The 14,330-nt window shown below is 36.1% G+C and overlaps 1 protein-coding gene across 6 annotated transcripts in view; it reads left to right on the top strand.

Moving 5' to 3' along the window:
- The window catches only part of LOC107676644 (nuclear receptor corepressor 1-like), a 120,927-nt gene that overhangs the window by 27,993 nt on the left and 78,604 nt on the right, over window positions 1–14,330 (top strand). For all 6 annotated transcript variants that reach the window (XM_016471230.1, XM_016471236.1, XM_016471232.1 and 3 more), the window contains exons 5-10: window positions 1–25; window positions 3,443–3,556; window positions 4,752–4,808; window positions 4,902–4,954; window positions 9,385–9,451; window positions 13,320–13,492. The exon at window positions 1–25 is cut by the window's left edge and continues 143 nt beyond it. In XM_016471230.1, the coding sequence (XP_016326716.1) occupies window positions 1–25; window positions 3,443–3,556; window positions 4,752–4,808; window positions 4,902–4,954; window positions 9,385–9,451; window positions 13,320–13,492 (489 nt within the window). The remainder of the gene's footprint in view (window positions 26–3,442; window positions 3,557–4,751; window positions 4,809–4,901; window positions 4,955–9,384; window positions 9,452–13,319; window positions 13,493–14,330) is intronic.

Raw genomic sequence — 14,330 nt, forward strand, 5'->3', positions numbered from 1 at the left:
GATTTTCAAACTGAAAAAGAAACAGGTATGTAGCCTGACTAAACACAAATGCATGAGAGAGAGAGGCTTAAACACTGCTACAGCTCAAGAACTACTCGTTTTAAGCTCTAAGCTATTGTTCATTTTGTATAAAATGCTCAGGACAGTTTCAGTCACTAGTTTTGTGATGACAAGATTTGTTTGTTTAAATCCAAACCAAAACGGACCTTCTCACTCTCTCCCTGCACATACCAGGGTTCAGTCCCATGTCACAGGAAAGCTCACAGGTGCTCATCGCTAGCAGCAGACAGGGTTTTTGTTCAGTATTTATCAATAAGCCTTGTGGGAAATGTTGCCCCTCTGAAAGAGGCTTGTCACAACTCCCTTTCTTTGCCAATTATTCTAGCTCTTTGATGGCGATGACAAATCTGTCACGCTTGCAAGTGTACACATTTATTCCTCACTCCCGTCTACTATCTTTGTTTTCTTAAATATCTGATTGTAGAGATACTAGCATGCTGGTTGAAGGTACTTTCCATTCTGTTCTGGCCCAATGGTGAAAATGTGACAAAAGAACAACAAACTGTTATCTTACATTGTATACCGCTGTCTTTATTAAGACTGTCAATCAAAGCCTAAGTCTGCCTAGAATTTTTTTTTTCTTGATTCTTCTGCCAGGTTTTTCCTTATGCACTGCAGTTTCAGAAGGAAGGGCACAGGGCAAATTTGTTGAGAATGTATATGAATGTAATATTACACCCAGGGCTCCAAACCAAAAAATCGAGTGAGCCATTGGCTCCTATAAGAAAAAAACGTAGGCGACAAATAATTTTTTTTGGTGCCACAGAATAAACGTGTTTTACTTATTTTATTATTATTATTATTATTTTTTTTTTTTTACATTTTAACATTTCAATCATACTGTCATGTGTTTGCCTCATCTTTTCTTGACTTTATCAGCATTTTAATCCATCTTGTAGATGACCTGGGAACTAAAGTTCACTTAAAGTGGGAAATAAATGTCTTTTCCAACTTGAAATATACAGTCACAAAGAATTGTTCATGATACAGAATCTGTACCAATATCGTGGACCATAAGCATCACTTGGCCACTGAGTGTACTGTAGTTTGGGCTCCTCCTCAGTGCATCCTGTAAATGTTGTCATACACTCTTAAAAATAAAGGTGCTTCACGATGCCATAGAAGAACCTTTTTGTCTAAATGGTTTCATAAAAAACCTTTAAAATCTGAAGATCCTTTACGTTTCACAAAAGGTTCTTTGTGGCGAAAGAAGGTTCTTCAGATTATAAAAAGTTGAGAAAAAGATGGTTCTTTAAAGAACCTTTGACTGAATGCTTCTTTGGGGAACCAAAAATGGTTATGTGAAGAACCTTTTAAGCACCTTTAATTTTAAGAGTGTATGTCTTTCCCACTTTCAGTCTGTTTTTCTTAATTAGTAAAATGCAATTTTATAGGAGGAGTTGAATCATGTAGACAACAGGTTAAGTAAAAATATTAAAATGCAATAGCGCATAAATATAGCAAAATGCTCCTCTTTATAGTTATTTTTCTAGCTGACTGATGAGCTTATGGACACCGAATGGTTATTCAGAGGTAAATGTATATTACGTTGCAATGTTTACAAGCTTTACATGTTTTCTGCAGTTTGAAACACTGAATGAGCTTTTATATGAGACATTTCAGTAAGTTGTACTATAGGCTCTCTTATAAAATAGCCTACCTTTTGATATTAATTCATGTTCATTATGTACAGAGGCGGACAGTAACTAAGTACATTTACTTGAGTATTGTACTTAAGTACACTTTTTGAGTATCTGTACTTTACTTGAGTATTATTTTTTCTGGGAACTTATGACTTTAACTTCACTATATTTGAAAGACAAATATTGTACTTTTCCTGTTTTGTTGGGTTCATTATTACAGATTTCCTAATATAGTGAATTTAATTTTTCCAAACAAAATTGTTTAACATGAGAATTTATTAGTTCATCTCTCGAGTCTTCGGGTTTGAGTCGTTCATTCATCACGTGACAGCCACATAAGCCCAAACCTGAAGACTTGTCAGATAAGAGGTGAGGTGAGCTAATCATAGACTGAAGACCCAGGTAAACAATGAATTAATCTTTTCTGAGACTCAATCACTGTCCACTGTAAAATGATCCGAACTTCCCATCACTAATAGATGTGTGCACACTGTCAGAACTGTGTGAGATCAATACCATACAGCTTTTGTGGGGGAGGGTAGTGGTGTTAATTTTTTTCCCCCCATAGGTTTTTAACATTCTAAAAGCTCTTTATTCCAAAGATACTACAAGCTAGTCAGTGTATTCAGTAGGTGTAATGTATTGTAAGTTGCTTCAGAAGTATTGCAAGTATTACGTACAACAATAAAACTTTGTGCATTGACATAAAAAAGGAAATTTCCTTTTGGTACTTAAGTACTTTTAAAAGCAAGTACTTCTGTACTTAAGTAAAAATCTGTCTTTACAACTTTTACTTGTAATGGAGTAATATTTGACCAGCAGTATCTGTACTGTCTCTTAAGTAATGGAGTTGAGTTCTTTGTCCGCCTCTGATTATGTATTACAGTAGTAAAGAGAAAGATTAAATGGGTTCACTTGAACTTGAACTTGAACCGCTTGAACTGAGGCGCTAAAACGACCGTGCCTGCCGCATTAAAGAGCGGCAAAAACAAAACTGTATTTATTGTTTGAATTTCGTTATGAATTTTGAATAATAAATAACATTTCGAAAAAGTCATTTCGATCTCTCTCGCGCTGCACAACTGAGCTGCGTTTAGCAGGTGTGCACCAGAGATGAGGACTGTTTGAAACTCTTTTTTCCACTAAAACTTTGATGCGCATCGTCTCAGTTTAATACGTGAACATAACAAAAGATGTGATCTCAAAACAATCAGGAAAAAAGGCATTACATGCAAATTTGTAATTTATAATATGTAAATACATAGGCCTAGTCGCCAGTGGCGACCTCAGCAAAAACTTCACTCGCAATTTAATATTTTTGGCCGTTTTAGTCGCAGTTTGGAGCCCTGACACCCCTGCACATCACTTTGATATCTGAGAAGGTTTTATTGTGTCTGTTGTAGTCATTCAGCCCTGTGATTAGTGGTGCTTGCTGAGGCAAGTATCGCTATAATTATTGCTCATATTTAGGCATTTAACTTTGCCGCATTCCACACCATATCAGCTAAAGACAAGAATGATGCTTCAATTTGTGTGCTAAAAAAGAGATGCGTGTTATTACTTTTCTAAGCAAGAAGTTTTGCGAGTTCACTTGTAAACAATCAAAATGGGTGAAACCTTCATAATTTCATGTTCAGAAAATGTTCATTATTATTAATAGTAGTAGTAGTATTGTTTGTTTATATGCTTGTTTTAGGCTTCCAGGTTTATGGTATATTGTCATGTTTGATATCACTTAGCAACAACTAGAGGAGGAGGCAGCAAAGCCTGTAGAGCCAGAAAAGCCAGTGACGCCACCCCCTGTGGAACACAAACATCGCAGCATCGTCCAGATCATTTATGATGAGAACCGGGTATGAACACATTAATACATCGTGTTTTTCTCTCACACTCAGAAACCTAGCAGATTGTGCTCTTTATAGATCATGTTTAATTGTTGTTAAAGTGTGCTTAGACGATTCACAGTGAGCAAATGCTTTCCTGAGAGTCTTTGAACACCTCTGGGAGAAGATAATCAATGACTGAATGAACTCAGTTTTTTTTTTTATTTATTTATTTATTTTTTTTTTGCATTTTATTGTTGACAGAGTGTGATGTGACCGTCGAAGACAGTGGTCTCCAAACTGGTCCTGCAGAGTTTAGCTCTTACTTGCCTCAACACACCTGCCTGGAAGTTTTTAGTATGCCTAGTAAGACCTTGATTAGCTAGGTGTGTTTAATTAGGGTTGGAGCTAAACTCTGCAGGACGCCGGCCCTCCAGGACCGGTTTGGAGATTATTTTATTTTTGGAGTTTTGTATTTCTGCTTGTCGATTGTTGTCTGATCAGTCAAGAACTGATGCCTCATGAATGTAATTTCACTTTGTTTATTCTTTGCTCACTTTTAAAATTTAAATTGTATCTCTGTGTGTCCGTTGTGTAATCTGGACACTTAAATTTAGCAATTATGTTCATACGCCGTTTTTTTTGTTTGCTTGTTTTGGAAGAAAAGTTTACTGAGCACAGTAACAGATGAGACTTAGAAATAAAGTGGGTGAGAGAGAAAGAAGTACAGATGGAGAAAGTGAGGCAAAACTATAGCACCCATCTGGTCTGGGAGCATCACTGAAGAATCAAGAAGCAGTTGCACACACGGACAACACATATACTTGGTAGATGCTTGCAACTGTTAACAAAAACAGATTGTAACTTTTGAGTGTAAAGAATTGTGGGATTGAGTAATGGAGGCGTTTCCCAGACAGAACACTTCTGCTCAGGAAATGGTGATTTTTTTTATTTTTTTTGTCATGTTTATTTTTACTCCCTTTCACCCTGTTGGAGAAAATGTTTTCCAAACAAGTGATAAATTGTTTGTCGGCTTAAACAATTTGTGTTTCTGCTGTTAAAACATGCACAGGCTCACACTTTCTCTCTCTATCAAAGCTAGAAGTCAACAAATGAGAGCGCAGTTTGTTCGTTTAGTGTGGTGTGTCAGCAGGCAGACTATCTAACCACAAGGAAATACATCCGTCTTTTTTTTTACCAACATTCTCACTCTGTTGTGTCACAGAAAAAGGCAGAAGAAGCCCATAAGATACTGGAAGGGTTGGGGCCTAAAGTGGAGCTGGTGAGTACTGTGGGAAATTGTTTTCTGATGCAATAGATTGTATGAGTTTGTTCATCTAGCTAATCTGCAGCCATTTCCTCTGTCTCTCCACAGCCTCTGTACAACCAGCCCTCTGATACTAAAGTCTACCATGACAACATTAAGACGTGAGTGTCCGCTCTCTGTAAGCTTAACAGTAAATAATTCTAATAGTGACTTTGACAGGAAAAGTCAGAAGTGTGGGAAATGAACTGCACAGGCTAGATGATTAGTTCAGAATTTGGTCTGTGTTGACTAGATGTTGATCACGTGACATCAGTGACTTCTTTGTTTTTTTTCTAGGGAATATTGGTTATTAGCCAATATTAGAAGTGCTTTTTTTCTCCACATTTGTCATCATATGTCATTTAATTTAATCTCTAAAAACAGTACTAATTTAATTATACTTTTAATTTATTTAGACAAAATAACAAACATAAACTATTTATTGCCTTATCAGTATCAGCCAGAATTTTAATATCTTGTATACCCACATTTTCTGGGTCCCATTTAGGGCTTTCACAATATCATATTTTCACTATATGATTTTTGTGTGAAATAAATTCGCAATAAAGGTATTATAACAAAATCTATAGAAATGTCAATTAAATAAATTAAATTAAATAATGCTATCGGTAGTAGCCACACACTGCATTGTGGGTTGTCTTTTTTTTATTATTTTTTTTATGACACGTGGCAAACAGCATTAAGGTACAAGACTGTCACCTTTTATGTTTAATGCGTCAACCAGAATTATTTCTGATGTTATCATGTGTAATACTGTATTAAAACAATATGAAAATTTCATTATTTTAAATATAACCGTTATTGTCAATAATACCAGTTTATTGCAACAGCCCTAGTCCCAATATATTTGCGCGTCACTGTTTTTCTATAGTAAAATGTAACTGGCAAATAGATTTGCCATTATGTGGGGGGAAAAGTGAAACTGCCCTTTGCAAAGCATTATACAAGTTAAACACAGTGGAGACTCTGAAGATGGTCTGTGTTCCCTTGGAGTTTGAAAACAAGGCTGATGCAAACTATAAGTGAGAAGTGAACGGGACATGACTGTTTTTATCAGAAAGCAGCACGAACCTTGAAGTGCATATATGTAAGCTTTCATTTCTCACCCACAACATCTTGGCTGTCAGATACTTTCAAGCAGCCAACAGACAGGTGATGTGGCATGATGTGTGCTGAGTAATTTACACGAGGCAAACAACGACTTGCCAACTAATCCACTTGTTGATTAGGAAACATGAGTAGTCATGCAAGCCTTGCATGATGTGGGTACAATAATGGTCTCTCCTGATTTCACAGCAGCAGACAGACAAAGGCAAGTGTCTGACTGATACTTCTGTGTGTGTGTGTGTGTGTGTGTGTGTGTGTGTGTGTGTGTGTGTGGTTATCACTGATGGAAAGGTGTGTGTGGTTATCACTGATGGAAAGTCTGTCTGTGTAGGTGGCTAAAAGTAAAACTGCTGTGTGTATGTAGACAGCTCAAGGTCGGTCAGTCTGTGTGTTGCGTCCGGTCGACTCAGACAGTCTTTCATGTAGAGGAGGGGGTGTGTATGTGAGGAGGAAAATCCTCAATTATCATAAATCAGCAGAAAACAGTACAATCACAGACTACCATTTAAAATTTTTGCTCAGTAAGATTTGTTTTTTAAACAAATGAATATTATTCAGCAAGGATGCATTAAATTGATCAAAAGTGACTAAAGACATTTATAATCTTACATAGTGTTGGTCGATATGGTCATTTTTCATATCGTCATATCAGCAGCCTGTGAGATCGCCGATACACGATATTACCATGCATGGGTTGGTGGGGCAAGAGAGAGACACTCTGCACTTTTCATAGATTATTTCATAACTATTTGGTGTTTTAAACCACGCGAGCGTGAGACAGAAAGAATGGAAGTGCCAATAATCAAAATAATATACGTTCATAGCATACTGATAAACTAGCATGTTAAATATAAAAATATTTAAAACAGCTAGTTCATATATATTCGGATACAACAGTCATACATCGCTATAAGGACTTTGCGTACTGTGACAAGTTTGCTGCATCTGCGCACTGAAATTATCAGTCTAAAAGGTCTGCAAAATCAGTCAATGGTGAAAATCAAAAGTAGATTTATTTTAAAGACCAACAGTTTAACACTAAATATTGGACAAAAACGAACATGTAAAATATAAAGTATTTAAAACAGGTAAGTTCATATATTTGGAGTAAAGTTAAATTAAACGGATCTGCATGTTTTTATAATAATGATGATGAAGAATAAGCATCAATATTTTTGTTAATGTGCTGTAAAGAAAACGAAATGCTGATGACGATGCAGTTTTCGGCATGTTCATTCATACAGATGTTTGGAAAAGATGTCTCTTTTAGCACTCTAGACATAATTTGTAAATATAGGTTTATCACCTTACAGTTCAATTTTGATGTGGGCTTAGTTTTATAGTCTGTTTTTAAAACATTTCCAATGAGGACGAGAAGTGTGTTTCCAAATTCGGAAATTTGATGATAATAGCCAAATAATAATAGGCCGCCTAATAATAATAATAATAATTTATAGGGCTGGATTTTAACACAAATTTCACAATTCGATTTGATTATCCTTCCCAAGCTTGTGATTCGATTTTGATTCAATAACGATTATTTTGTGTGTATATATATATATATATATATATATGTATATATATCAGGTACAGGACATGGCAAATTTTCTCAAGGAAAAAAAAATCTGAAATAATGCTGTAAAATATACCTGAGAGTCAATAATATGGCAAATTTTATTGAAATTTGCTGATTTGTATACAAACACTTTAAATTACATAATTATATTTCTACTCCAATTCTTTTTTTTTTTAAATATAAACATTTAAATGGTGGTTGTCACAAAAACTTGAACAATTTATTCAAACATAAATTAAATATTGAAGAACAGTAAAAAAAAAAATTATAATGAATATGTTATATGGTGCATATTTAGCAAAATGCTCCTCTCTAGAGTTCATTTTTGTAGCTGAGTAATGAGTTTATGGTCACCAAATCTGTTTTTCTGTGGTAAATGTGACGTTACGTGACGTATTGTTTACAAGCTATTGTCGTCTTTCCGCATTTGAAACACTGATTGAGCGACAGGATATGGGTTTCGGTAAGTTGTACTCTTTCTTTTAACAAACCTTCGGATGTTCATTAATGTTTATTTCATGCTGTAACTGCTATTAAAGCAGAGGAGATGATCAGTTCAGCTTTGCGATGGCGCTTCTAACTGAGGCACAACAGTGATCTGTCACTCCACATTAAACGGTGGCAAAATGGCATTTAATATTTGAATATTGTAATAAAATGGACAGAATTTGAAATCTGAGACTTTGTTTCATATCAAAAGTAACAATCACAAAGCTTTTTGCAATTTATTGGATGGGAGGCACGCTACAATTCTTGGGATTTATGAATCGATATAGTTTCAGAATCGAGAATATAAGATATTTTTTGCCCAGCCCTAATAATTTAATACATTAATAGGAGAATGAACCTAATATCGTCTTGACTATCGACAAAGACATCTGCTATCGTCGATATCTCTGACTATCCTCGATACACGATTCTATCGTCTATCGGCACAACCCTAATCTTGCAAAAGTTTTTTTTATTAATAAATGTTTCATGAGCAGCAAATCAGCATATTAGAGTGATTTCTGAAGGATCATGTGACACTGAAGACTGAAGTAATGGCTGCTGAAAAATCAGCTTTGCCATCACATCAATAAATTACATTTCAAAATATGTTAAAATAAAGATGTTATTTTAAATTGTAATATTTAACAACTTTTGTGTTTTTTTTTTTGTATATTTGAATCAAATAAATGCAGCCTTGGCAATAAGAGACTTCTTTCAGAAACATTTTTTTTTTAATTACCGACCCCAAACTTTTAAACGGTAGATTTAAAAAAATAAATAAATAAAGGCTGAAATAAACTGTGTTGGGCACAGCTTACTTCAGTGATCCACCAAATGCATGAAGGAATAAAGATGTTAATGGCATTAAATTACTTTGAATGTTATAATATGATATCAAACCTGGAGTAAGAGTCATTAATATTCATTCATTTATCAGGTGCTTTTATCCAAAGCAACAAAAGCAAGTCATTCTAGGAAGACAGTAACAGGAGAAGTGCTGCAGGAATTACACAGAGAGATGCAAAAGTATAAGTCGGAGATGTCGGAGATATAGAGTTGGAGATGAGACAAAAGAAAAAGGGTAGGGAGTGTTTTTAAAGAGTAAGAAAGTAAACACACTAACAGTTTTGAGTCAAGAGCTCCTGGAAGAATTGTATCTTGAGGCATTTTTGAAAGTAGAGACTAGAAAGAGATTCAGCTCTTCTGATGGAGTTGGCAGCACTCATAAAGAGAGGCCGTGATTCACCATGCTTGTCTGTGGGCAGGTTGTATATCAGCAGAGAGATCTTGTTCAGTGTGCAGTGTTTGCTCCTTTTATGAGAGGGAATGTAAACACACTGGTTTTTATTGCTGCAGGAATCATATGATGAGGAAGAAGCTGATTCTGTTTTTCAAGAGGAGGAACCATGCACGCAAACAGCGGGTAAGTGTCTCTCTCTCTCTCTTGTGCTGTGTCAGTGAATGCATGTGTTTGAGTGCATGTTGAGTAAGTGCTCCTCCATCAGGTGTGGTGACTGAAGTTACAGAGAAACTAGAATATTTGTGGAAAAATCAAGAATGATGTAAGCACATAAATTTGCAGGTGCAAGTTTGGCTTTTGTTTACGCATAGAAATACATCTGCTTGTGTGCACTTTATGATCACGTTTAGTTTGTTAGTTAAAGGGGTCCTATTATGCTTTTTCACTTTTTTAATTTTAGTCAGTGTGTAGTGTGTATGTTTGGGCATAAAAAAGATCTAGAAAGTTACAAATCTCAAAGTCCACTCCAAAGGGAGATATTTCGTTTTTTAAAAATCCCTTTTCAAGAACTACAGCGAAACGGCTCGTTTGGACTACAGTGTTTGTTTTCCGGGCTTTGTGATATCACAAAGCGGCTCATTGGAATATCATTACAAATAATTCCCGCCTACAGAAATTCGAATGGTTGGGGGGAGGGGAGGGGCGAGGTTGTAGTTAGAACGCTTGGTTGAGTGAGTGCATCAGACGAGACGACGAAGAAGAATTGCTGCTGCAGAGTTAGTGCATCAGAGAAAACGAAGAAGAAGAGCTGCTGTGCTGTAGCTTCAAATTTTCGGCATGTCTAGAACAATTCTTACAAGTACAACACGACGTAGTTGGGCGCCGCGGACAGACGCCGAACGGTGCCACCGGTGTGCCTACACTCATAGAAAATAATGTATTTGAATTTTAAAGACGTGGCGCGACACAACGCTGCGCGACCGCCTGAAACGCTGTTTTTTCACCTCTGTTCCCAATCGTGAGGGAATCGTGAACATGGAATTTACAGTATAACACGGATGTCGCGTAAAACACGCAATCTGATGGATAGATAAATCAAAAGTATATATAATATGTGTCTGTGAATATTAAAACGCAAAGAAACTGCTATATAAATAATCTGCTTGTTTCTGCGTGTCTCTGAGTAGCTCCGTTTTATGTACTACATACTGAAGTACGCACAACGCTAAAAGTGTTTTCAGCATCTGCTTAAACATGAACATCAGCAGAGCTGCTCTGAGAGAAAACTTCAGTAAACATTTCCTAGTTTTATTTGAGAAAAAACATTGTCAAATACACTCTGAAACTCAAAGGTCCACCACAACCCGTCAAAATAAAAATTCGATTTAACTTGATATTATGACAAAAATATATTAGCATTGTACAATGGAATGTACTTTAAAGTTATAATAACAACAACAATAATAATATTCTTTATAATAAGAGAATTATTTTAAATATTGGCTTTAAGAAATATCGTGTTTGTTAGCTCTTTGCCAAAAATAAAAGTTGTTAAAGTTTCATTTGATAACATTTTACAATCCGTTAAAATGTTAAGGTTTTATGCATTAATTTGATTACCTTGGTTTTTGACAATATATTTGTATTAAACCACAAAACACAGAAAAAAAGAGGAAAAAAATCTTATGATTATGATATGATTTCATAGGTCACTGTTATTATTAAAATTTTTATAAATTATTAATAATAAATGGTGGTAAAGGTTAATGAATTCAATTGATTCATTGATTGTTTTTGGTTATTAAAATGTGAATAAACCATTAAAGGTGACATATCATGAAAATCTGACTTTTCCAGGTTTTAAGTGCTATAATCAGGTCCCCGGTCCATCTACCAACCAAGGAAACGTGAAAAAGATTAACTCGGTAACTTTGTTTTGGTAAGCCTTTTTCTGCAAGCGTCTGAGAAAACGAGCGCATCTGATTTCGCTCCCTTGGTGACGTTGCAAAGGGATCTCTTTATAATATTACCGCCCCTTAATCTGTCAGTTTCCACCCACGGCACCATCATTGTGTTTTCGGCAAGCGACAACGGTGTACCAGCTCTAATGCCATGGCGAAAGTTTGAGCAAAACATACTAACTGTTCTGCCTTTGTCTGCACAGACGAGCACAGAACACTATTTAGATCTAAAATAAACATGCGATTTATTTCCCAGCAGTTTACCTTCACAGACATAACCGACTGTTTTTGTAACTCATGTGCGTTTTCAACGTAAACTTGTGTGTGAATGAGAACTTAGTTTAGTACTCACATGCTGTGTGGTGGCCGCTTTCTGTCCGTGTGCTTCGGATGTGTGCTCTCAGAAAACCGTATATCAGAAGTTTAAACTCGTATGGTTTAAAACGCATGATTTCAGCGCGATAAACATGATAATCAGAACCATAACAGATGTTTTTAGCAGGTCCGAGCTGTAAAGGCGCAGCTCTATTCTGGAAAAGGGGGCGGGGAGCAGCTGCTCATTTGCATTTAAAGAGACCGGCCCGAAAAACAGCGTGTTTGTCTGTGGAGTATTTTGAGCTGAAACTTCACAGACAAATTCTGGGGACACCAGAGATTTATATTACATATTGTAAAAAGGGGCATAATATGTCTCCTTTAAAACAAAATACAAAAAATTAAAACGCACAGAATTTGAATAAAAATAAAACATTTTATAGGGCTCTTGTTAATAACTTTAATACCTAAAAAATGTCACTCTGTTTGCCCCATCTAAATTATATTCTGCATCCTTGTGGTCTGCTACACACTTTAATAAAGCATTTGTTCACTCAAAAAACGTGTTCTTATTCTTTTAAGGGTCATTGTTACTGATAAGAATTGTTTAATATTTGCCTTGAAACCGTGATGTTTTCTGAGACTGTTATCATACCGTAAAAATCTCATACCGTTACAAACCTTAACTACATTTGGACACAGTAAAGAAACAAGATTGAAACACTTAAACAAGATATTTTGTCATTAACATGGTTTCTTTTTGTGTGGCGTCATGCTAGGTAGACATTCTGCTACACATAACTGTATATGAAATATTACATGTCTTCTGAATGGCTGTGATTGTGTCCTGTCACAATTTCATCTTTTTGTGGACTGAAAAAAAAAAAGTATTGTCTACACTGTGTTGAGTTATTTAGGGACCTCTTATAGATCACCCATGGTTTTGAAGATTAGCCAATTCCCTCTGTGTGTCTTTCTACCTGTTCTCTCTTTCTTTGTGTTTTGTGGTTCAGGAATGTTGAATGGTGATGTTTTCTTTAACTCTGTTCTAAAAAATAATCTGCTCTAGCTGCAAGGAAGCATTATGATTGCTGTTTTTTTTAACAGGTTTGGTCTCAGGGAGGTATAGTTCAGTGCAATCGCTTGTTAGTAGACTGGGTCGGTCAAACCTGCTGGACTAAGAACAGTCAGAGTGATGACATGGCCAAAAGCCAAGAGGAAGGTTAACTGTTCAGAGAGAGGAAAAACAAGCCGTTTTTTGTTCTGTGTGAACCATAGTTCAGACACAAGCGCACTTGTCTCTCTGTGCAGGTCTTGATCGAGACTCCACTTGTTGAACCTCTTTGTTCTCGCTCCCTCTCTCTCCCTGTTTCTGGCTCACTGTATCTTCCTCTGTCTCTTTCTGTCTGTCCTGAAAATTCTGAAAATGTTGTCATTTACTCAAGTTGTATCAAACCAGTATGAGTTTCTTTCTACAGTCAATGTAGCCATTGACTTCCATAGTATTTTCTTCCATACTAAAATTGACTATTTTTCTAAGAAGTAACAAACAGATTAACTGAAAATGTAGGACATCATTTAAATAGTTATTCTTGTCCCAGCAGTAAAATTTATGTTTTAGTCAGTATTATTTATGGTTATTTTTTGCTTTTGGATTGATTTACCAACATTAAGTGAATATAATTTTTGTTAGTTTATTTGGATATTTCCTCAGAATCACTGTCAAATGCCAATTTTGTTTTATTTTGCTAAACTGTTTTCCGTTGATTCCTCAGGAACAGAAAATTTGCCAGCGGTATGATGAGCTGATGATGGAGTGGGAGAAAAAGTTTGAGCGAATGGAAAACAACCCACGCCGTAAAGCCAAGGAGAGCCGCACACGTGAATACTATGAGAGGCAGTTTCCTGAGATCCGCAAACAGCGTGAGCAACAGGAACGATTCCAGAGGTCAGTCAGGCCCCCCAGTTTCCATGATGACCCAATGAACGCTCTGTCATACACACACATTTAAAAGTATTGCTTTTCCCTGACGTAGTTGTGATGTAACATCTTGTGTAAACACTTGAGGCGCTGTGTTCTGTCCTGACTCAGCAGTTGGCCAATCAGCATTGAGGAGTCCGTGGGTGCTAGGGTCAAAGGTCAATATGTGATAGTTCCTGGTACAGAGGTTGCAGGGCTCCCTGAATTACAGGCAACTCTTTCTGGAACACCACTAAAGCAGAACAGAAGAACATTCACAAACCTCTGACCTTGATTCACCAGAAACACAGACGCTGTTGTTTTTGCTGATATAACAAAATCTTATCACGCAAAGCAACCAGTTTATAGATATTCCAGTGTATTTTTGCATAAGACTTTGCCAGTATTGCTTTCTGCCTTTGACTTCTTTACCTAAACGTAAGTAAAGATGAAAATTAAAGAACTGTCTCTGAATTTAACATTTCTTTACTACACTTCATTTGACTAAAAAATCAATAATGTAGTAATGTCATGCAGTTCAGTGAATATGCCAAGAACTGCTCTGACTGATTGAGTAAGACTAAAAACTAATCAGTTCAAGACTGGGGAATCTTCGCTGTATACCTTAAATATACATCAATTCTTATTAAATCCGCTAGGGCTGTCACGATTCCTCAAATAAATTATAGTACTCGGGGAAAAAAAATCCTTGATTGCATTTTGCCCGTGTTGATTAACCGGCAAAATATCGGAAGTGGCGCATTCCATGGATGAGAATCTATGAAAAAGCGTTATTATACCGTTTTATTAGGCTGCATGAAATATT

This window comes from Sinocyclocheilus anshuiensis, unplaced genomic scaffold (assembly GCF_001515605.1).
Source record: "Sinocyclocheilus anshuiensis isolate Anshui unplaced genomic scaffold, SAMN03320099.WGS_v1.1 scaffold344, whole genome shotgun sequence".
Taxonomy (NCBI): Eukaryota; Metazoa; Chordata; class Actinopteri; order Cypriniformes; family Cyprinidae; genus Sinocyclocheilus; species Sinocyclocheilus anshuiensis.